The sequence below is a fragment of the Maylandia zebra genome, linkage group LG5 (genome assembly GCF_041146795.1).
Source record: "Maylandia zebra isolate NMK-2024a linkage group LG5, Mzebra_GT3a, whole genome shotgun sequence".
Taxonomy (NCBI): domain Eukaryota; kingdom Metazoa; phylum Chordata; class Actinopteri; order Cichliformes; family Cichlidae; genus Maylandia; species Maylandia zebra.
In genome coordinates, this window is record NC_135171.1 from 7,340,726 (window position 1) to 7,366,122 (window position 25,397).

A 25,397-nucleotide genomic window follows, 5' to 3' on the forward strand; every position below is an offset into this window, starting at 1 on the left:
TGAAAACTCGAAGATGGTGACAGCCAAAAAAGCCACTCAGCTCGTGGCTTAACGACAGGATTTCATTAAGCAATGCATGATGCCACAGTGGATCTGTTCATCTTTTACACGGGTTAGAAATCCTGAAGGTGAACTTCCTCCTCTGTACTTTAGGCACAGGCTCCTGAAAAGAACTGAAACAATCATCATTTATTTATAAAATGAGCAGCTTGGTGTGTGTGTGTGTGTGTGTGTGTGTGTGTGTGTGTGTGTGTGTGTGTGTGTGTGTGTGTGTGTGTGTGTGTGTGTGTGTGTGTGTGTGTGTGAGAGAGCGATACAGCGGGTTTATGCAAGACGTACAAAGATGTTCTTGGAGAAAATAGCCACAGATGATGACTTTGTACAGTGGATATGAAAGTGATTCTAATTTAAATACAACACTTCACAACTCCTCGGGTTTCTGTATTACGTGCAGCACCTTTAAATAATTTTCTTAAAATATGACAAAGTTGGTAATTACTATAGACAGTAACTGACACTTCAGATTGGAGCTATGAAGGTAATTGATGCTAACAGTGTAGATAATAGAGAGTAATTGAACCGCTTCCTCTTGTCTTCTTCTTCCTTCCTGTCCTCTGGTATCGTCTCACGTTACTCTCAGCCTGGTACATTTCGATCACGCCTCAGCTCCTGCCTCCCTCCTCCTCCTCCTCTTCCTCTCTCTGCTCTCTACCTGGCTCAGAGCTCTGTGTGCTGATTCAGCCCACTGTGCATATATGCGAGTTCTCAGCTCTGATTCGAAGGCATTAAAATGCTGCAGGCAGTGGACTGAAGTAATCTCTCTTTCTGCCAAGCACAACATTCAGCTTGGCGGGAGTGAGCCGGCTGCCCTTCTTGCTATACAGTACACCACAGTTCATGCTGCAACATGTCATCGCCCATGCATCACTTGCTGTCTGGTTCTGAGTGAAAATGTGCTGCTATAATTTCTTGAACTTCACAAAATGTGCATTATGAACCACTTCAACATGCCTCTCTCTTTTTATGTTGCAGGCGGCACGCCTCATTGCCCGTAGAAGTCTCTGAGATCCCTCTAAACCTTTTTGCCCCTCCATGTAGAAGGAGTTACCCCTGTCGCAAATGGAAGTCTGCATCTTTTGGGTAAATTGAAGGGTTTTGCTTTTGTTTTTTTAACTATTCATCAGCCCAAGAATTTGTAAGACCATTTTCTGACAGTCTGTCTCCATTACAGCTGTTTCTGTCCTGGTGGTAGTCCATACAGTTTTTATCAGCCTGATAAAACACCTCATTTCTGATCTTCCCATTCCCCATTCTGCTTTTCAGTGTTTGTCACTCATTTCCGTCTGCTGGTGAAAGCTTCCATCGCCTGTTGTGAGCTAGCTTATGGGTGGCCTCCTCAAATCCGCTCAGATAAAAAATGAACAACACCCATTACGACCAGAGCTGCGAAGCTGAAGCTTAGTGGGGTAGTGCATTCCTTTGCAGGATAAAGAGGGTACGCATCTCCCCTTTCCGATGCCTCTCCCCTTCAGTATTGAACAATATGTTTGAAAATGAGTAACAAACCCTGCTGTTCTAAAACAGATTTGTAGATTATTACAAGCAGCTTGTTTGCATAAAGCAACCTCCAGCATATACAGTGCATGACTGACTGGCTGTCCATTACAGTCCTCCCCTCTATGGATTCTTTTCATTTTTTTTCCCTTGGAGTTCATTACAGCTGCTCAGTGAGGCCCTGAGAGCTCTGCAAATGAGGAGAGATGGGGAGAGATGAAAACCCTCAGCGAGCTGAGCAGTGGGACACGGGCTTCAAAAGCTTCATGGCAATTTCAAAGGGTTTTTATTCCTGACAGCACCCTAGCTATATCTATGGAATATCCAGCACTGTGCTCGAGAGCGGTTCTAAAGGCAGGTTTGTGGGACGGTGGCAAAGATGAGGTTAAGACACCTCACCCTCTGGGCTTTGGTCTGTAAAAGGAAATAGCGAAAGCCCTGATGATTAATGTTTGCTCACCATGTTTATTGATTCTAATTAGGCATGGTGATGAAGTGAGTACAAAGAATGAGCGCTAAACACTTGTGATTACAGCGAGGTCTTGAGCTGTCCTGCTCTATTAACAAGTGTTTGCCGAGGAACACGAAGAGCAAGTGCACATCAATTACAATTGCCCAGGGAGTTGTGCTCCAAATGAAGTTTGGGTCAAGCTGGAGCTTACAATAGGTGTGCAGACTGGGTAATGAATGCAATTATGTTAAAATTACAGAGAGACATGGTGACACACTGCTGCAGGTAGAAATCACACTGTGAAGCAAAATGCAGCCATATAGTGGATCAGCTTTAGAGACAGATTATTGGCTTTTATATTTGGTGGAAATAAGATTAAGGGTGTCAGCAGCAGGAAAAGGTAACAGCTAGAGATAAGATTACTCCCTTCTTTTGGACTTTGGTAGTCTTGCAGAATCGCTGTGATTCTGCTCTTTCCTCTCCATTATTGCATTTTCAAGCAAATAATAATAAAACTGAAATTGTTTAATAAAAGATTATTACGATTCAAATTGTGAAATCACACAGAGAACTGCTTTCATACTGTGTAGTGCAGAACACACAGTACTGAATTTCAACAAAGATGGCCAAAGCTGTGTTCTCGAAATTATGCTTAAAATAGGAATCTAAGACAGACCTGCTCTTCTCAGTGTGCCTGATATTCTTACCTCAGCCCTCGAACCGGTTTTGCTCCACAGTTCAGATCAGCAACACGTCCTGCAAACTTACCTGCTAAAGCTGCTCCTATTGGTCAGCTCCAAACACCTGAGCGCACGCAGCCAACAACTACATTTATCTAGCCAAGGAAGAAATTCAAAGAAGGAAAAGGGAAATGATTTCATTGAATGCAAAACTGGTACATGCCCCAAAGTACAGGATACATCATCAACATGTTCCCAATCTTTGTTCCTGAATTTACTTCTATGTAGAATAGCATTTTTTTAATCATTTCTGATATAAAATTTGGGGAAACTTGATGTACAACCTGTATGAACTGCATCTGAGTCAATAGGAGAAGCTTAGCTTAGGGGAACTGAAGGGTCTATGGGTCAGCACGACTGACCACCAGCTTCAGTTTGCTCTTTTATTTGAGACCTTGCAGCTGTAAATGTGCTGGATTGTGTTCATTAGTGCAAATGTCTGGCTAGAATTGCATTTGTTTGTGGGTGTTCTGTTCAGACTCACTAATGTGCAGGTGTCCCCTCCTTGGTAATGTTTAGCCAGGCTTTATCTCAGCATATTGCCAATTCTGAAAAAAAAAAAAAACATAGTAATTTTGCATTTGGGAAAAAGCCCAAATCCACAGAGCCACACACTGAAAGACAATATGTTCGTGTTTCACTATGGTCTGCTTTGTCTTGTTTATTTTTCTCCAGCTCCTTTTGGATGCTTTTTAATGAAAGCTCAGTGAGTGTAACTCCAGGCTTGCAAAGCTGGATGTTACTTGAGTTTTAGGCAACTGTTATTTTTGCTGATACGGTCACTGCCAGTGGAGGTGCGTCCAGATTACTTCCAGTTTGAGCTCCATCAGATGATGTGAATCTGACAGCAGGTAGTGATCTGTGTAAATGGTTTTCTGTAAACCTCAGTATCCACTTCATCTTTTCCTTCTCTTCTATCTGCACTCTCCAGAAGGCACAGTTGGAACCTGATGTCCCTCTGTAGGGTTTTATCAATGTAAAACCCGTTTACACTGAGAACTGCTGATGAACTGGTGATGGCGTCATGTTTTTATTATGTATGGCCTTCAAGCAGAGATCCAACAAAAGAGTATGCCTGGTCTAGGTTAAGATTCATTTTCTCACTTTGTGCTCTGCTCTTATCATCGCAACATATGCACGAGTCAGCATCCATTTTGATTCATTGAAGCCTGATGTGTTTTTTTATTTATTTATTTGTGTGTGTGCGTGTGTGCACTATACACCGTGAACATAATGTGCTGATTGCATTAAAAGTGTTCCAATATTTCCATTAGCTAGTGAAGAAACTAAGTTCTTTGCATCAAAAAAAATGTGAAAAACAATGAGAATCATAGGAAGTTGTTCCTGTTCTAAAAAAACAGACTATTTACAAGCTAATCGAAACTGTAAATTAGTGCCTCTAGATTCTGTGATTTTCAAGTAGGGCCTTTGTAACACCAGGTCAAATTTTGTTGGTGATTTAGTCTCAACCCTACTATTATGAAGTATGCGGTGAGAATCACAGAATACTGTAACAAACAATACCAAACCATCTAAATGTGTGGTTGGTGATAGTGATGGTTGTGCACTATTTGTTAATTGCTCACCACACTCTTAGAAGGGATGTGTTAAAATTGACACATCATGTGTTAAATTTTAACACGTGCTGCATCAGATCAGGGACAACACATGATGTGTCAGTTTTAACACAATTAATGTGTCTGCTCCTTTAACACATCTTCTGTGTTAAAAAATGTAAACACAAAGATGTGTTATTTTGACACAAAGATGTGTTAAAATGTGTACATTTCAATTTTTTTTAAAAAAGGAGAAAAAAGATGGGTATATATTATACACTTATTGAATTCCATTTTTTATTTGGCATATTATAAATCATTACAAACTGAATGAACAACAACTGTCAGAATCTTTTCAATTAAAATGTTTTAAATGCAATTTTAGCCAAAGCTATATCACAATTTTTACTTTACAAAATCAAACAAAATTCATATCTGACTAGCTTTCTATCTCTCTAGATCATTAAAATGTCAAAAAAAATTGAAAAAAGGGCAATCATATATATGATTGCCCTTTTTTCAATTTTTCAATTTTTTCAATATATATATATAATGTTCTGATATAATCCAGACAATACATGAATTAAAATTTTTAAAGGTAACAATTGTCATCTTCAACAAATTGTCAACATTTAACAAATGTGCAGTTGCATGCAAACAGAAAAACATACATTTTGGCGAATATAGCATCCAGGTTATACAATTTTGTACCTTGGGTTTAAATACAAAAATCAAAAATTTCAGCCAATCAGTTCATATTGTCTGACCTTTCCACTGCATAGGCATAAAAATGGTCAGTCCTGATAAGCAGTGTATTTGACAAAGATGCCAAATGAGGTTTCTCACCTCTGTGAACAGAGACTCTCTACATTTTGGACAGGTGAACATTTTACTTGCATCCTTTAATCTGTGCAATCAGCTCCAGTACTTTGGTTTTCCTTTGGGTGGACAGCGGCAGGTCATAGACAAACTCAAAGAAGGTGAAGACGGAGCCAAGTGGTGCTGGATAGGACAAGTTACATACCCAGTACAGTTTGAAAAGCTTATCCACAGCACACGTCAGGCCATCATTCAGAGAAATGGTTACTCTGTCATTCTTAGCAACAATGATGTACTGCCTGGTTGCCCTCTTTAGATCACCGATGCATATCAGCTGGGGTTGGTGTGTTGTGGATGATGCTTCAGGATCACTGCAAAGCGATGCAATACTTGTTCCAGGCTTGGAGATGGGGGAAGATAAAGATAGTATTCAGTGAGGTGTAGACAAATGCTTTCCTCAGGTAAATACCGTGAGAACTTTACTGAATACATACCAGTGCAAAAAAGGCTGCAACGACTGGCACCAACTGGTGGGAGTAGGTGTGTTAACACATGGCGGGGGGGTTCTTGTTTCCAGGGCAGCTACTGATTTGAGCTTCGGAATGATACTGGCTTCCCATTTTCGCAAAAAGAGATCCACCTTTCCTCCTGTAAAATTGCCAAACTCCAAGTCCAGCCTACGGAAATAAAAGAAGTGTTTAAGTTTAAAATGAAGCATTAAATACATTAAATCAAAAGTACATTCTGTCCATTTGGTAGCTGTATGGCTAAAATCAAACTTTACAGTATCACATTTCTGTTACCCATTCCACATCAAGCTTACCTACACAGTGAAACAACAATTTACTTGGAGTGGTATTTGAATACAAGTCCATTATTCCTTAATTTTAGCTATGATTTGGGTCCCATCAGACCCTGAGAAAAAATTAGGACTTTTTAGCTGATGTTCAACTTTCTAGCAGACAATCTCTTATGTTGTCTATCTGCGGTTTGTCCTGTAGAGCTTTTTTGTTGAAAATAGTGCTGCTGAAAGCAGAGTTTCATACAGATTTAGGTGATTTTTTGTAGGGTTTTCACTTCCACGAGCAGCACTTTCTGCATTGTCATTTGATGTCCCTACTATTAGATAGTCATTTGGTGGTACGACTAAGATTTTGGACCATGTGAAAAGTGATGCTCATTGTAATCAGTGCGCAGGGAGTAATGATCAAACTCTGAAGTTATAAAACTTTCAAAATATTCACTAGGAGCTCATAAACATACCTCCAAATGTATCGACTCCTGTTACATACTTTGTATGCAAAACACAACTGAGTGGAGAAGGAGTACATAAACCATTACCAGAGAACCAAGCAACTTACCAGACTTGGCATGTCCAAAAACCGTGGGTACTCTCCGAATATTCCAGGCTCTGAGACTGGTGTATGTTTCCTCCATGCCTGACATGATAATTGGAAGGTTCTCAGCTGAGGGCCGCAATAACTTGGGTGACCCACTCATCTGTGCTGCTGGTATTCCCATCCTCTCGCCTGAGCTTCTTGTCTTCACCACAGTCATCTGTCACTTTTCGCTTCTTATAATGTCTCTGCCCCTGGTCGAGATTCCGTCTAAGGTTGTGCAGTTTAGTCTCTAGGAATCCACAATGAGAGACTGGATCATAATAATGCTCCTGAGGAAGAAAGGACAGAGGTATATGGGTAACAGCTGAGCAATTTTAACTGAGAAAAAAAGCTCTAATAAATAATTAGATAAAGGTTAAACGATACACAGTAAGTGGGAACAAGTGCAATTTACAGTATGTAGTGGAATTTACATTATTAAAATGCTAAATTTACTTACAAATCCTTCCCCCTGTCCTGCCACTTAAGGGTGGAAAAGTGGTGAGGATGCTTTTTGCTACAGTTAGCTTCTCTGCACTAAGAGGGTAACTGGAAAACAAAGGTAAACTTTTTTACTTCTGTGCACTTCAACATTTTTAAAGGAAAACATTCATTGCAAAATTTTAACAAAGTACAGTAAAGTGCGATACTTACTAACCACACCTCTCCATCAAATCCCCAATGCAAGTCTTCACAAGGAGCCTCCTCGATGGCACCGACAGGTTTCATACTCCTTAAGAATCTGTGGGGCTTTCCTGAGTGACTTCAGGGGTTGACTTTGTTCTTCTGTGGTAATGGTAGACTGTGTAAAGGCAACACCAGACACTTTACCTCTCTGCAATAATCTTCAAAGTCATGACAGCAAATTTCCACAGAGCATAAAAGCACGAGTTTACTCAAAAAGCTGCAGCAGAAGAAGGCGGTTTCTTAACTACGTGATTATAACGCAATGACTAAAAGAAATTCTGAATAATAAATAAATTGATTTTATCTTCTAGTTGCTACTTGGTGAATAAATCTGATCCTGACTAATAGTGATGTCTGATGTCTGTGGCACTGCTGACAATAAGAATTTTTTTTTTTTACAAATTTCTTTCTCATCTATCAAAGTGGTTACAAGGACTTTGACAGATTCTAAGTTGTCATATGTGTGCTGAAAAAATGAAACACATGGCTAAATAAGTAAGATAATTTGCATGGTCAAGTTGCTGTTGTTTGGTTTTTTAAATAACACTGACTATTACTTCCTCAGAAGTTCTGCATAAAAAAGAAACTATATCAGAGCATGTTTCCAGCAATAAGCCTTAAAAAAGAATGTGCACATACTTTAGTTAATCATACTAGATGCAAAAACTGCTTTAACTGCTTGAAAAAATAATTATCTCTGTCAATATGAGGTATATTTCATGTTAAAGTTACTCAGTCTTTATTCCTATTCTCTGCTAGTAAACGAATGGTCGCGGTGATAACTACATTTGCTATATTCAGAGCTAACGACAATATTGTCATTTTACTCAACACTGCTACGGTTAGGTGCTGACTCTGGCGTTGCTCATAGACAACATAATGCCTGTCGGAGCCGCTAGCCAACTACCACACTGGTTCTAAGAGCAATTTCTGAATACTCTAATACATAAATAAAGTAAATAGATAAATACATGAATAAAGTAATACATAAAAATACTACCAAAACACATTAACTCTAATGGAGTATGGCACGAAATCCAAGAACTAATAATAAAATTAAGAGTAGGATATGTTAGCAAGACTGTTACATTAAGGTTAGCTAGGTATAGTTAAGCAGTAATTAACTTAAACTCTAAACTCCTATATTTTATATAAATTCACATTCTTCCAGAAACCCGGCATATTTTCAGTACATTAAGATAAACTGGTAAATGATACTTACTGTAAGGTCTGACAACATACTAGGCGACGTAACCTCCATCTTTGTCTCCTTTGTCTCATTGGCGCGAAAGATAGCGCCCCCTTCCCGCCGCCGGTATGTCATGTTGCTGGGCAGAATTTGTTTCAATTTTAAGCATGTGTGTTCTTACTCATTTCATTTTCTACTTTTGCTTCAATTGTATTCACATGTTACGGTCAAAATTAAGCCTGTTCTTTGTGGATACTTATGCTTGTAGTATAGCCATGGCCATTAATTGGTATGCCATACATATTGAGAAATAAAAAATTAATCCTCTTTCAGAATTTTAGTACACCATACACCTTGGTCCACATTACATTATAAAATGTTTTATTTGTTGAAAGTAATGAGGAAAGGATTAAGGAAAACAAACAATAACTAAACATTTTATTTATTCAGTTAATATAGTTATAATACATTGTTAATCTACAATTTATTTCACTAAACACAGGGCTAGTATCAAATTACTGAGCTGCTAATTTTAGGTCCTGTTGTTAGATTCTGAAAATAACACACAAAATGTGTTAAACTGTGCAACACATCAAGTGTGTTAAGCGTTTTACACATTTTTTCAATGTTTACACATTTTCTTACACATGTTATGTTAAAATTTACACAAAATGTGTTAATAGTGTAATAAAACATTTTTTGTGTCATTTTTTAACACATCCTTTCTAAGAGTGCAGAGAAAGTAATTTCTTACACTACTTGGCATTACTTTCTCGTTACTCTGAACATGTCTTACCGGAAGTGCACCGTCACCTAATTACCAGTTAACAATATAAACTACAGTTCCACACACCAACACACATCCCTGTCCTAATGAGGACACACATACAAGCTTTCTTTTACTGTATGAACACACGGCCAGCAACACAAAGCTAAGCTTATAACCTACCCAAAGAAACTTCAAAGCGATCATCACTGCAGAAACATGAACAGATAGAAATGGAGGCTACAAACCTGACCCGGCATTGATTTTGTTACAGTTCAATTTCAGTTCAGTTTTATTTCTACAGCGCCAAATCACAACAACAGTCGCCTCAATGCGCTTTATACAGGGAGTGCAGAATTATTAGCCAAGTTGTATTTTTGAGGAATAATGTTATTATTGAACAACAACCATGTTCTCAATGAACCCAAAAAACTCATTAATATCAAAGCTGAATGTTTTTGGAAGTAGTTTTTAGTTAGTTTTTAGTTTTAGCTATTTTAGGGGGATATCTGTGTGTGCAGGTGACTGTTACTGTGCATAATTATTAGGCAACTTAACAAAAAACAAATATATACCCATTTCAATTATTTTTACCAGTGACACCAATATAACATCTCCACATTCACAAATATACATTTCTGACATTCAAAACAAAAACAAAAACAAATCAGCGACCAATATAGCCACCTTTCTTTGCAAGGACACTCAAAAGCCTGCCATCCATGGATTCTGTCAGTGTTTTGATCTGTTCACCATCAACATTGCGTGCAGCAGCAACCACAGCCTCCCAGACACTGTTCAGAGAGGTCTACTGTTTTCCCTCCTTGTAAATCTCACATTTGATGATGGACCACAGGTTCTCAATGGGGTTCAGATCAGGTGAACAAGGAGGCCATGTCATTAGTTTTTCTTCTTTTATACCCTTTCTTGCCAGCCACGCTGTGGAGTACTTGGACGCGTGTGATGGAGCATTGTCCTGCATGAAAATCATGTTTTTCTTGAAGGATGCAGACTTCTTCCTGTACCACTGCTTGAAGAAGGTGTCTTCCAGAAACTGGCAGTAGGACTGGGAGTTGAGCTTGACTCCATCCTCAACCCGAAAAGGCCCCACAAGCTCATCTTTGATGATACCAGCCCAAACCAGTACTCCACCTCCACCTTGCTGGCGTCTGAGTCAGACTGGAGCTCTCTGCCCTTTACCAATCCAGCCACGGGCCCATCCATCTGGCCCATCAAGACTCACTCTCATTTCATCAGTCCATAAAACCTTAGAAAAACCAGTCTTGAGATATTTCTTGGCCCAGTCTTGACGTTTCAGCTTGTGTGTCTTGTTCAGTGGTGGTCGTCTTTCAGCCTTTCTTACCTTGGCCATGTCTCTGAGTATTGCACACCTTGTGCTTTTGGGCACTCCAGTGATGTTGCAGCTCTGAAATATGGACAAACTGGTATTCTGCCTGGTGAAGGCCCAACTTGAATAAATGTTTTTTTGTTTTTTGTTTTTTATTTCCGGCTAGCTGTGTTGAAGTCACTCACAATAGCGCTTGGGGATTTAGTTGTCTCTGCAACTACACTGCCTGATTGTGGAGCCGCCGTCTCCGCTCTGTCTTGGAAGCATCTATTGTTTTGTTTGTAATTAAAAATGTGTTCAATTTTCTGCATGGCGCTGACGCTTGTGGTGGGGAGTTGCAGATCACTCTTTGCATCTGTGTGATTGTTTGGGATTTGTGACGCAGCGTTCGGCACATTCAGCTGAATGGGATTTATAAATAACCACAATGCCTGTCACTGGAGCTGTGGGAATATTTATAGATTTCTGTGAATGTTCTGTCCCAGTTACATTCATCTGAACGCAAGCGGGCGTCGGTAGAAATACATTCTCTGGTGTTTGCTGAACACACATTTAGTGCTGTTAAATTACCTTGTGTCTGTTTTGCTGTTAGTCCCCGTGAGTTATAACACTATTTTCTATTCTGAGCAATGTGAGAATAACACTTAGATAACTTTAAATGGCCAGAAGTACTATTCTGCCTGTAATACCCTTCCATTAGTGAACTGCGTTTTTAAAAATAAAAAGATTGAGTTTGAAGGACTCGTCTACATAACATATTATTTTTAGAGTACTATGAGACATAGTTTGGTCCCGCCTTCACTGTTGTGATTGGTGAGGGGGTAGGGACAGGCTTAGGGCGTCGGGGGGTTCCCCGGAGGCATCTTCCTTGGGGGGCTCAACCCGGGGTAGCGGTCACGTCCGGTTGAGGGCTCTGTTGGCTCTCAGGTGACTGTTTCCTCGCGGCTGCGTGCAGCGGGGCTAGGGGAGGGTCTGTGCTGACGGACGTGGGTTACTGACCTGGCAACCTGGCTGCCCCTGGGTGGGTCCGGGATGGGCGTGAGGTTCTGGGGGTGCTCCGTCTCTGGGCGGGGGCCCGGGCCGGGCCTCGGGGGCTCGGGTCCTGGTTGGTGTGTTGCCGGGGTTGTGGGCGGGTGGGTGCATGGGGGCCCGGCCCTGGAGCAGGGTGCCGCCGGTGCATCGAGCCGCCTGGGGGGCTCTTCAACTGGTGGGGGGGATGGTCACATCTGGCAGGAGCTTTCTTCTCTCAGGAACTCTCTGCAGGAGGGGGAGATACAGGAGAGGTGGAGGAAGATCTCAGCCTGGGCGTTTACCGTCTTATGTAGTCTGGAAGATGTGTGGTTGGTGGGGTGGGTGCAGTTTTCTCTGTGGTGGGGTTGGGTGGACTGTCCAGGGCTCTGTGGAGCCGGGGGGCGCTACTGCACTGGGCCCCGGTCTGATGGGCCTGGGCCCCCCTTCCCTGGCGGGTCGCGGAGGGTGGGAGTGCCTACTGGGGTCAGCGGGGGAGCTGGCCCCAGGGAGGGGTTACCTGCCCCTCCCTTCCTTCCCTCCCCATCTCCAGCTGCCTCCCTCTTCCCGCTCCTCCACAACCACCCACACATGCAGGGCCTTGGAGTGGGGGTATGTCACCAGGGTGCAGAGGAGGCTACCCCCCCCCCTGTCCCCTTCTGGCTGCCTCTGCCTCAATTTTATCCCACAACTTAGACATTCACATTATTCACACTCTCATTACACATACATATAGGATCTTGGGGGTGGGCACAATCACGGAGTCCAAATCACCATCAGGGTGTATACCTCACCCCTGACGTCGTTGCCCACCTCTCAATTTTAAATACACTTAGTCATTGAGGGCTAGCAGGAGGGACCATGCGCTTACCTGCTGCTCCTTGGCAGGTAGCTCCATGCCCTCCTGGGTTTTAATTGCACCTTAGAACACATATGCATCAACACTACAATGAGCGGGTGGAGGGAGGTTTGGAGTCTTCTCCCACCCCCATTCTCTGCGGCCTGCTGGAGCGGGGGGGCTAGTAGGAGGAGTTGGCCGTCCGACTGCGGTCTGGGGTGTGGGGCCTCCCTGCTGCTGCGGAGTCGGGGTGGTCTGCCTCTCCCCACCGCAGGGAAAAGGGTAACACCACCTGGGTCTGGGTGCAATTCCCCCCTCCAGGGGCAAGGGTACCTAGACCCGGTTTGTAGAGTACGCTTGGGGAGTGTGATTGTGTGTACAGCGTCTCTTTATGTCTGTCTCCACGTTGGTTGAGTGTGGAGTGAGTGCATATGAGAGCATGAGGGTGGGAATGGATGTTTGTGTCTGTGTGTGCCTGTATGTCTGTGTCTATATGTCAGGTTGGGTATCAGACGCCACCTCTCTGGGGACACCTCAGGCCCTCCAAGGTTTGGAGGCCTATCTCCACCCACCACCACTTCCCCTGCCGGTGGCGGACTCCCTCAGGTGTCGGTGTGTTGGTGGTTCTTTGTGTCTGGGGGTGGGCGTCCGGGTACACACCGGCTCACTCCTTGGCGGCCGCTTGTCGGGGCCTGGGGCCTGGGGCTCGCTCGGGCCCCTTTGGAGGTGGGGTGCCCCCGGCCTCTCGGCCTAGGGCTCGGTCACTCAGGCGCAGCTGGGGGCCGGCGGAGCTCACGGGCGCGTCACTGCAACCCCCCCTGGCTTCTGCTCCGCGGCTGCTGAGTGAGCCCTCATCTGGGACTCTCCTCAGCTCTTACTGGAACAGTGGCGCGGCTGCCCCTCTGTTGGTCTTCCATGGTCTCTTGTGTTCTGGGGGCCTCTGGATGTCTGGAGTTTTGATCTCCTCCATACCCGCTTCACACCCTGGAGGATGGGGCTGTGGCCCCCCCACACTCCCTAGCAGATCATTACATGGAGAAACCTTTGGAATGCAAGCATGCTGATCCACACAGGTATGCACACATGGGTATTCACAGACGCGGACTAAAGCTTTCTTGGCTGCTGCCTCAAAGCACACTGTGCGCTGTCTATCTTGCGTGCTGCACAATATCGTTTATTACTTAGTAAATACTGATATCTATGACTAGCTAGTTTATTGTGATGGTGCTTTGTTTTCTCTATTATTATGTTGCTCTTTGTTGTTTGCTGTCTCCTCTGTTTGTTTGTTTGTTTGTTTTTTCTCCATACAGGTGACCCAGGAGTTTTTTTTTTTTTTTTTTTTTTGTCTCTCTTCCCCCCCCTTCTCACCGTCTCTTCTCCCCTTGGGTTTTCTTTCTTTCTCTCCCCCTCTCTCTCTCATTCATTCCCCCTGTCCTATTTATTAAAAAAAAAAAAAAAAAAAAAAAAAAAAAAAAAAAAAAAAAAAAAAAGAGTACTATGAGACATTACATTACATACAGACATTATATTTCTTTTATTTACCTTAATAAACTGGGTTTCTCCTTTTTGCCTTACCTGAAGTTAAGTGAGCTTTGATATCACTTTTGACTAAATTCAAGTTCTTAAAGTTAGTATTTGCCAAATCAACTGTTTGGATCTCTACCTGCAGCTTGTGGCCATAGGTGAGGATGGGAACACAGACCAACCAGTATACAACAGCTTTACAATCCACTCTGCCAATTCCTACTCTTCTCTTCTCCCACTTCCAAACAACAGATACATGAACTTCTTCACTTGAAGCAATTACTGATTCCCAACCTAGAGTCGGCCGTCTGTCTTTCTCCAGCTGAGAAAGCGGCTTCATTGTTGGACATGTTAATCATCATAAGTTCCTCAGTTGTTTCCCTGTTGTGCTACACAATGAGTGATATGTAATAATTGACTTATCGCATTACTGGAGTAACCCAGCACTGCTCACAATGTGAGTTATATCACATTATGGGAATTGCAGTGTTTCTGGGCTGAAGTTATTTTAGAGACTGAGAGAATAACTCTTCATCGGCTGCTTTGATTTTAACTATTCTTTTAAACTCTGTCTCTTGCAAGTGTCTCAGCTTTGTCCCAGCGTAATATTAAATTCCTTTAGTTCCCCTCAAAGTTGTGTGTAGTGTGGTGATATTGTACAACATGTTCATCCCCAAAGAATACTGCAGCTTAGTGCAAATCGAATGCACCTTCAGCACAAGCAGCACCCCATTCTTTAAGCATTCTTCCTTCAACAGCAGGAGAGAGTTTCATGTTTTCCAGCCTACGAAGGTTTCAGTGTCCACTAAAGAAATAATTCTTCCCACTAAGACACAGAGAGTGTCACGATCCTGGGTCTTATGACCCAGTGTTTTGAGTTTTAGTTCATTTTTGATGTTTTAGTTTATGTAAGCCCTTCAGGTTCCTAAGTTCATTTGTTATCATGCTTAAGTGTTTCTAGTTATTATTTCCCCCTCGTGCTTCCACCATGTTAAGTCTCCCCTGCTTTTCATGTATTTCATGTCTGTGGCTTATGTTGTCAAGTTCAGGTTGTCATGTCTATATCTCACTCTGTTTCCTGTTTTATTGTGAAGAGGTCTGGCGTTTCTGTGTTCATCGTGTTCAGTTTTACTCTCCCACTGTGACGTCATTATGTTCATGTGTGCCAGCTGTTTCCCCAGGTGTTGCCACTTCCCCTAATCACCTCCTGTGTATTTAAGTCCTCTGTTTTCAGTGTGTGATTGTCAGGTTGTCTGTTGTTCATGCCATGCCATGCTTCCAAGTTTCTTGTCTAGGTTTTTCTTATTGTTTGTTTAGATTCCCCAGTTTAGGTTTGTGTTAATTTTGCTTCAGTTTGCCTTGCCCTTTGTTTGTACCTTTTCTACCAGCCTTATTAAACGGCTCACCTTTTGTTAACATTCAAGTTTTGTTCCCTGTTCCTTGGAGTCTGCATTTTGGGTCCTTTTTCAATTCATACAGTCTGCCCTCGCCAGACCGTGACAGAGAGATAGCAAGCATGAAATTTTCCAGGCCTAAATCAATTCTTTACAAATTTCAAGTTGCTGATTTTTTTTTATTTATTTATTTATTTATTTTTTTACAAACAATATCTATTATGTCTATTAGTATCCATAATGTCACATCATGTTTTTCACAATCAACAGTTGAGAGAAGAGGCATAGAGGCATACTTTGCTTATTGGGTATTAAACCAAGTTACTAACACGAGCCACAACCCAGCCTCATCCAGTTCAGACGTATGTCAAAAACCTCCCAGCATGGACGAAGGGAAAAAAAGGAACTTGGGTTTCGGTATTCCAGTGTCAGGGGTTGCAGTGTGGATGAGAGAAGGAGGACCCAAACGCTGGACTCACAGGCAGGTGAAGGTTGGTGTTTATGGTAGACGGAGTGAACGAACAGAACAGAAGCAGGAAATGGCTGAATGGCTGAATGACTGACTGACTGACGGAACTGAACACAGGACAACCTAACAGTGACAATGACACGACAGTGAACTGGTAAAACAGAAACTTAAATACACAGACTGGACGATGACAACAATTGGCAACAGGTGAGTACACGGCTGAAGATAATGAAACAGGAAATGGAACATGTAGGAAATAAACTGTCACGGCGGGTGAGGAGAGCCGTGTAGAAAAGGAAAAGGAGGATCCAAGTGCAGGCAGTCGTGAAGGTGTAGAGGTGGTTTATTGAACATGAAAGTAAATACAAACGGCAAATGGAGCTGGAACTAAACTATACTGGGATCAACTAAACTACAGAGCACAAACCTTAACGAGAACGACCAGAAGAGACTAACGGCGGAGAGCAGGGAGAACACGCAGATGAGGCAAGGTGGAATACACAGACGGACCAGCAACTACAATGACGGAGGACATGACTTAAATACACCCAGAGAAACACAGGGGAATTACACACAGGTGGTGGACACAGCTGGGAATGATCAACAAGACGAGACAGAGGTAAAACTGAACACATTCACATGAGACCCAGACCTTCACAATAAAACAGGAAATGAGAACACCACACCAAGACGCAGACCTGACACTGAGAGACAGACAGAATGACACATGGAACCTGAACTAAACTAAACGTGAGATACAACCGAGAACAAATCCTTAAACATGAAACTCAAATAATAAACATCATAATCATCAACACAACAAGAGAACAAGAAAACAATCCCTGATGCAAACTAAAACCAAAACATAATAACCTCAAACATGGAATAACAAAAACATGAAACTCCACATACTGGGTCCAACGGACCCAGACCCGTGACAGTACCCCCCCCTCAAAGGGCTGGCTCCCGACAGCCCCAAACAAAAAGCACAAGCACCAAGCCAGGGCGGGCTGAGGGGGCCCAGGAAGGAGGGCCCGAAACACAAAAAACCAGGAGCACGAGAGTCCAGAACCAAATCACGACTGTTCACTAGTCCATAACACAGTCAGGAGGCCGACCATGCACACAGCAACGGCGGCGACGGGCAAACAGTTCTGGGGACCGACCGTGCACACAGCAACGGCGGCGACGGGCAAACAGTTCTGGAGGCCGACCCCTTGGAAGGTAGTGGCGGCCACTGAGCAGGTCCGGAGGACGGCCGCGATGCCAGCGGTGGCGACGAACTCCTTCCGGAGGCCGTCCCTGAAGGCCATGATGCCATCTTAGAGGCCCGGAAAACGGCCGGCAGAGGCGAGGCGGAACGGGTCGAGCTGGCACCGACGGCGGCGTGGCAACCACAGGACCAGACGAGGCAGGACCAGACGAGGCAGGACCAGGCGGAGCGGAGGCAGGACCAGGCGAAGATGACGAAGGCGGAGCGGAGGCTGGACCAGGCGAAGATGACGAAGACACGGAGGCTGGACCAGGCGAAGATGATGAAGACACGGAGGATGGACCAGGCGAAGATGATGAAGACACGGAGGATGGACCAGGCGGCGGCGTGGGCGGAGCTGAGGCCGGACCAGGCGTGGATGACGGCAGCGGGACGGCTGCGGAACCTGACGGCAGCGGGACGGCTGCGGAACCTGACGGCAGCGGGACGGCTGCGGAACCTGACGGCAGCAACGCTGCAGGCAGTGATGCGAATGGCGATGATGTGAATGCTGTAGGCAGCGGCGTGAATGCAGCAGGCGGTGGCGTGAATGCTGCAGGTGATGATCTAGAGATGTGCTGGCTGGGTCCTCCAGGACCCTCAGCTAACGAGGTGTGGTGCTGGGTGGGCTCCTCGGGCCCTCCAGCAGACGTGGCTTGAGGCTGGACGGGCTCCTCGGGCCCTCCAGCTGACGTGGCATGAGGCTGGACGGGCTCCTCGGGCCCTCCAGCTGACGCGGCATGAGGCTGGCTGGGTTCTCCAGAACCCCCAGCAGACGAAACATGGTGCTGGCCGGGCTCCTCGGGCCCTCCAGCTGACGTGGCATGAGGCTGGTGCGGTTTTCCTGAACCCCCAGCTGACGAAACTTGAGGCTGGACGGGCTCCTTGGGCCCTCCAGCTAGAGCAGACACTGAAGCAGCAGGTACGGAGACCTCTGCCAGTGTGGACACTGGCTGGGACTGAGCAGCACAGTGGCTAGACTCAGGCAGCAACAGTGGGATGCAGTCCTCAGAGGGCTGAAAGTGTTCCCCAATACACTCAGAGGACGGAGGCGGACGGATGAACTCACTTGAACTCTCAGGGGGTGCTGAGAGCTGAGACTGTTCTGGTGAGCTCTCCGGTGAGGCTGCTGGCGCTGGTGTCTTGACCTCTAGGGGTCCAGAGTTGGCTGGTGACTGACACCCAGCCTCTGGGGAGGCCCTAGAGGGAGCAACTGTCTCTCACATGGCCAGCTTAAGAGAACCAACAGATGTTGTGGTGAGTGTGTTCCCTGCTTAGAATGAGACAGTGAGGATGGTGGCTGAATGAGTGAGTGGGTAGGCTGCTGAACTGGTGGCAACTGAGCTACAGGTAGCGAAGTTGTAACAGGTGGTGGAGTGGCTGGCCGAACTGAGGGCGGCTGGGCGGCTGGCCGAACTGAGGGCGGCTGGGCGGCTGGCCGAACTGAGGGCGGCTGGGCGGCTGGCCGAACTGAGGGCGGCTGGGCGGCTGGCCGAACTGAGGGCGGCTGGGCTGCTGACTGAGGTGAAAGTGAGGATGGGACAATATGGCCAGAAAAACCAGTTTCAGAAAGTTTTATTACTTTCCCTGAAGGAACTGACGGAGACAAGAAAGCTTCCCTGACGCTTAAATTCCCTATGTTCGTAGTGCTAGGCTCAGCTACTCCGGGCATGGGAACAACAGCATGAACATAGTCATTAGCACAAAAGGTCTGCTCAACAAAGGTAGTCTTAGGAGCAATGGCCATGGGCGAGACAGGGAAATCCTTATTATTTTTAGAGGAGACACAAAAAATAGCTCCAGAAGAAATAGACCTAGTATCTGGGTCAGAAGGAACAGAAAGAGTGTCTGTTTCACCCACCACAGCCGACTGTTTTGTCATCCTGAAGTCCGGCTGTGGGGTGCCGCGCCGGTGACGCGAACGTCGCTTCCTCCCTGCCGACTGCTCCGGCGGGCCGGGCAAAACCTCCGGCGGGCCGGGCAAAACCTTCGCCGGCGGGCTGGGTCGGGAAGCGGTAGCGGCTGGAGGGTGGAGGTGAAGTTCGTGGAGAATGAAGTTTTGTACCAGAGGGTGTAGTGAGTCCAATAGCCAGGGATAATCCGTGAGCAGCTGTTGCAGTCTGGCTTCCAGAACGTGGAGGAATGCTTCTCCCTCATGCTCTAGCCACAGGTTGATTATTTGTGAAGCGGAGTTCGTGATGAGGTCCCGAAGCTCCGTGGGTGGGGTGAATGCCGCTGGATCCATATCTGGCTGGTCCGTACTGTCACGGCGGGTGAGGAGAGCCGTGTAGAAAAGGAAAAGGAGGATCCAAGTGCAGGCAGTCATGAAGGTGTAAAGGTGGTTTATTGAACATGAAAGTAAATACAAACGGCAAATGGAGCTGGAACTAAACTATACTGGGATCAACTAAACTACAGAGCACAAACCTTAACGAGAACGACCAGAAGAGACTAACGGCGGAGAGCAGGGAGAACACGCAGATGAGGCAAGGTGGAATACACAGACGGACCAGCAACTACAATGACGGAGGACATGACTTAAATACACCCAGAGAAACACAGGGGAATTACACACAGGTGGTGGACACAGCTGGGAATGATCAACAAGACGAGACAGAGGTAAAACTGAACACACTCACATGAGACCCAGACCTTCACAATAAAACAGGAAATGAGAACACCACACCAAGACGCAGACCTGACACTGAGAGACAGACAGAATGACACATGGAACCTGAACTAAACTAAACGTGAGATACAACCGAGAACAAATCCTTAAACATGAAACTCAAATAATAAACATCATAATCATCATCATCATCATCAACACAACAAGAGAACAAGAAAACAATCCCTGATGCAAACTAAAACCAAAACATAATAACCTCAAACATGGAATAACAAAAACATGAAACTCCACATACTGGGTCCAACGGACCCAGACCCGTGACATAAACAGTGAAGAACAGAAAACACTGGGTCAACAACCCAGGAACCCTGACATCCAGCAGTATGCAAAGAGCCACAGAATCACTTTGAGGACTGCTTCTTCTCGTTAGTCAATATTTCTGGATCCAGGGGTGGCTATATAGCTTAGGAGTTAGAGTACGTCATCTGCTAATGGGAAAGTTAGTGGTTTGATCCCTGGCTGCTCAGTCTGCATGCCAAAGTTGCTCTCTGATGCATTTATCAGTGAACAACTTGAGATGTGAGTAAATGTTTAATGGAAACCACTTCAGTGTAGTAAAAAGTGCTTCTGTGGATGAGGCATGTTGTAGGAAGCACTTTGAGAATTTTCTTTTTCTTTTTACAGTTTCAAAACGAAATCATCTACCGGTTTCCCTAACATGCCCTCAGCAATGAGATCTATACCACATTCAGATGAAATACCACCTCTCGTTTTTACTGGCTAACTTAATGAGAGAGAAGAGTCTGATGATAGTACTGTTTGTCTATAGATACATAACATTCTAGTGATGAGGACTTTGAAGCTCCATCTTCTAGCTGCCCATCTGTCCCCGAGTTATTCACCCAACCAGAGTTAAATGACAGTACGAGATTTGGATCTGCCAAAGGAACCAGCTGAGTTGCTTGGGTCTAGGCTCAGTGAGGAAAAACCTCCTGGCTCCAGAAACCAAATGTTTCTCTTTATAGGCACGGTCTTATTCTATTGTATGAAATGGATGACGACTTTGTCAAGGTTTTTTGAGTAAATAGCACTTTTAAACCCAAAGCATTTTATACAACATTCTCCCATGTTTTCTACATCAAAGATCTTTTAGTGAAACATTCACACTCTAATGAACACATCAGAGAGCAACTTGGAGTTACTATCTTGCCCTAGGATAGGAGCAGCCAGGGATCAAACCACCAACCAAATTAGCTAATGACCTTCTCTACCTACTGAGCTACAGTCATCCCAGTATGCAAACTGTTATTTGCATCTGAATGTGACTGACCGCTTTTATTGGTGTTTTTGAACATTTAATCAGTGTTGGGGAGTAACGGAATACATGTACCAGCGTTACGTATTTAAAATACAAAATATGAGTAACTGTATTCTGTTACAGTTACAGTTTAAAAGGGTTATTTCAGAATACAGTTACTTTGTTGAAATAAATGGATTACACAGCGGTCTTTTCCTGTCTCATATGTTAGGCTATGCCATCTCTATTGGTAATTGGTAATCCTACGCCGGTGGAAACCCAAACAAAACACGCATTAAGAGGCTCTAATGCCTGTGTCTCAATCTCGCTGCCCATGTCACCTCCACTTGCGGCCCGCAAGTTGACGTGAAGAAATATTTTTAAAAATTATTATTCAAAAAATTATTTAATATGAAGGGAATAGGCAGAGTGTTACAGGCATAGCCCTAAAGAATGTAGCCCAGGGGTGGGCAATCTCTTTCCACGAGGGCCGGTGTCCGAGCAGGTTTTAGATGTGTCCTCGAACCAACATAGCTGATTTAAATGGCTAAATTAGCTCAACATGTCCTGAAGTTCTCCAGAGGCCTGGTAACGAACTAATCATGTGATTCAGGTGTGTTGACCCAAGGTGAGATCTAAAACCTGCAGGGACACTGGCCCTCGTGGACTGAGATTGCCCACCCCTGATGTAGCCTCATGGGCAGTTTAGCCCAGTTGTAAGTAAGCTATTAAGACTCGACTATACACTGTGTTCGTGTTTTCCTCTAAAACAATAAGTTCCGTTGGAGCAGCCTTTCAACGCCTCTCTGTCTCTCACTAGCAAAGTTGACCCAGGCAACAAAGTAAAGCTAGTTTTCGGCTACGAGCCCGACACGAACCCGACGTATTAGCTAGAGGTCCCTTTACTAGGGTTCGGAGCTGCGGACCTGTTTTATATACGCACAGAATAGTTTTCTATACGAGATCGCCGCAAAAAGTGCAGCCTTACCTAATGTCTACCTACCGTTACTCATTTATATTAAGATTTAAAAATCTAGTTGGTGTTGGTATTGCGAGTAACCAGTAATAGAAATAAATCACACAGCAATAGTACCTTCATGTAATTGTAAAAAAAATATATTAAGTAATCCAGAGTATTCAGAATACGCTACTCTCATTGAGTAACGTAACGGAATATGTTACAAACTACATTTTGGGGCATGTATTCTGTAATCTGTAGTGAAATACATTTTAAAAGTAACCTTCCCAACACTGCATTTAATTAGGTATTATCAAGGATCTTCTGGAAAACAACAGAAAGTTTTGCAACAACCCAATTTTTCCAGTTTTCTATTGAAAATTACACAGTTTACTGTCTCATTGCACTCTAAAATGAAAGCATAGTACAAATAAACAAGTGGAGATAAAAAAAAACAAACAAATCATGGAATCAATCTATAGACCAAAATGTATTCTAAACGTTTTGGCAGATATATGGCAGTTATAACAGCTGAACACACCTGCGGCATTCTTTCTACAATAGAAATCAAATATTCTTCAGAAAGTTCTTCCCATATCTGTAGCAGAAGTTCCCATAAATGTGGCACTTGTAGGTTTGCTTTCACTCTTCTGTCCAGTTTGTCCCAAACCAGCTCGATGCCGTTTAAGTCTGGAGACTGTGCTGCCACTCCATGTTTTAAAGCTCACCATCCTGTTCTCTTTTCCTGAGGTAGTTCTGGCATAGCATGGACTTATGTTTTGGTCCTTATCTTGCTGTAGGATGAACCTCTGACCAACTAGGCACTTACCAGAGGGTACTGCATGGTGCTGCAGAATGCTGTGGTAGCTGTTTTTGTTCAGAGTGCCTCACTCTGCACAAGTCACCGACCCGAGATCCAGCAAAACAGACCCAGATTATCACACTTCCTCCTCCATGTTTGACAGTTGATGCCACACACTCTGGAACCATTCTTCCACCTACTCGACGGTGTACAAAGATCCTGCGTGATGAAATTTTGATTCATCTTTGCATAATACCTTCTTCCAGTCTTCTAGTCACTGTACTCCGGTGTTTCATGGCCCAGACAAGTCTCTTTGTCTTACTCTGACATCTGGCTTTCTTGCTCCAACTCATCCTGTCAAACCTGCAGCTCAAAGTCTTCTCTTCACAGTTGAAACTTAGACTTGCTTATTATGACCACTATTAAGCTGTGCTTGAAGCTGTTGTCCTGTCGCCTATCACGCAAGCTGTTAACTCTCAGAAACCTGTCCTCTGATTCAGTTGTGGCTTTGGGTCTGCCAGATCTTCCTGTCAGAGCTTGTTTCTGAATGCCTTTTGATGGTGAAGGAAACTGTACTCACTGACACCTTGACTTTCTTTGCAATTTCTCTGTAGGAAAGACCTACATTTTTAAGTATTATGATGGTCCGTGTCTCTTCCATTGTTAATTGCCTTTTTCTCACCATTTTTGTAGCAACACACTACATTCTGCAGTACAGTACTGTTCAACTGATGCTCACGAGGGTATGGCACCACAGTGTGTTCCAACACTGCTTTTATGCAGACAGAGGAGGTTGTAAGTAATCCAGAAACGTTGGAACACTTGTAGGAATTAGTGCATAGTGCAGAACAGTTTTAAAATTTTAACCCATTGTGTGTTTCCTTTAAAAGGCCCTTCTGTATAATTCTGAAATGTACATTATTTTTCAGTTTTGGGTAACCTTACTTTTTTTTTCTCACCACTTACGTTTGTACCATGAGAGCTGTTCATTGGACTTGAATGGTTTCAGCTGCAATCAATAACTGGAAAAATTGGGGCGTTCTAAAACTTTTGCCCGGTAGTGTGTTGCAATATATTATTGTGAGGTTAGCATATTGCTATAATTGATCTCTGGCAGAATAAAACGGGAGCCATATGTGTTACAGCTATACCATCATTATCTGCTCAGAAACAATGGGAAAGCAGGGAAAAGGCTGCTTATTCCCTCTCTCAAGGTAAAAGAAAGTAATAATCTTCAATTTCCATTAATGGATTTTTTAGTATAATTATTGTTTTGGTTTATTGCTTGTACCTTTCCCTTTCCTCCTCTTCTAAAAGAACTGCAATCTGCAACCTCTGTTGGTTCTACCTGGTGTACAACATACTAGAGTGAAGTACAGCAATCTTTCCCCTGGGCTCAAGTCGCCACTTATATGGGGGGGTAGGCAGGAGAGAAGGAGCAATAATTCATCACTGCTAAAGGCTGCGTAATGGGGCCGCATCAGTGGCTGGGCTATCACAGACCTGCCGCCTCAAAAAGGCAGTTAATTAACTTTCCATCAGCTGTGAGAGGATGCATGAGTGTGTGTGAGTGCTGGTGAGAGGCCTGGATGCAGCTTGTGGAGTGTGAATATGTGAGGTCCAATCCTCAGCCCTGCTCGGAGGTTGCGCTCACTTGCAGGAACCACCCTTAAAGTTTCTTTAGGACATGCTGCCGCTCTTTTAGTTTGGAGGTAGATTGCCCATAAATACTTTAAATAATATTTGTTTCATTGAGTCTTCTTTTGAGATCCTTCTTTATAGTACAGCATTTAAGTGATTCTTATTAAAAAAAACCTCAGACATGTGCTGCTCAATTTTATTTGGTACTTAGATGGAAGATTTACAGTTTATGAAGCTGGTGTACAAGACCAAGCTGAAGCTGTTTATAATGCTTGCTTTGAGCTGATCTCACAACCTTTCAAAGAAAGCCAGTAGCCGGTGTTTGCTGTGGAGTTGCTGTTGGATCTATTTTTCCTCTCTCATGTGTTGAACTTACTTGCAATACATTAGCTTCAGATAGCACCCTTGCATTTTGCACTTTGTCATGTTTCAGACAAGAATTTAAAGTGTTTAGGTTTTTCATTGTAATTTTATCAGCTGTTTTAAAGCTGCTGTTTCAGGTGTTCAAAGTGCATAGTTTAAAAACTAAAGACTTTGCACATCTGGATTTCTACTATTATTCCCGGGGAGCAGCTGTTGGTTCATGATGACCTCTTTGGTGACTCAGTCTAACCAAACCAAAAAAGAAAACACAGGGAAGGTTCTGATGGTTGAAAACGTCTTACATTATTCGATATTGATGCGACTGTACTTGCTTGCAAGAACTCTCAAAACAACTCAGAATAAAGAGTTGCATTGTTGAAACGTTAATAAGTAACAATCACACCTTTCTATAATGATTTAACATGGGATGTAGTCAAAAGTTCCATACAAATTCAATAAAATAAAAAATCTAATAAAATCAACACCTTACACTTTATTTTTCAATCTAATGTTGTCACATAACTGAAATGTGAAAACTCTAATTTAATGGAATCTGGTCAAATTTACTTGATTAAGTTTCCTTAAAGAGCAACCTTTGATTTTATATATTCCTGTTCCATTTTACTCAAAATTATTGCCTCATTTTTCAAAGAATCATATGTTGAGTGTATACAACTTAAACTTGGCTGATCTCGTGTTCAAGATTATCGTCTAGAGACTTTCCAGCACATCT

The 25,397-nt window shown here is 43.7% G+C and overlaps 1 protein-coding gene and 1 long non-coding RNA gene across 8 annotated transcripts in view; one reads left to right on the forward strand and one right to left on the reverse strand.

Moving 5' to 3' along the window:
* Positions 1-25,397, forward strand: part of iqsec1b (IQ motif and Sec7 domain ArfGEF 1b) — a 248,814-nt gene that overhangs the window by 89,199 nt on the left and 134,218 nt on the right. For 4 of the 7 annotated variants that reach the window (XM_004559864.4, XM_076883664.1, XM_004559865.4 and 1 more), the window contains one exon: positions 1,033-1,140. The exons of the other annotated variants lie outside the window; for them this stretch is intronic. In XM_004559864.4, coding sequence (XP_004559921.1) covers positions 1,033-1,140 — 108 coding nt within the window. The remainder of the gene's footprint in view (positions 1-1,032; positions 1,141-25,397) is intronic. 7 annotated transcript variants of the gene reach the window in all.
* Positions 4,821-6,730, reverse strand: LOC143418567 (uncharacterized). The gene is made up of 3 exons (XR_013098563.1): positions 6,482-6,730; positions 5,615-5,797; positions 4,821-5,520 (listed from the first exon to the last, which is right to left on the reverse strand). It is a non-coding gene; the product is annotated as an uncharacterized LOC143418567 (long non-coding RNA).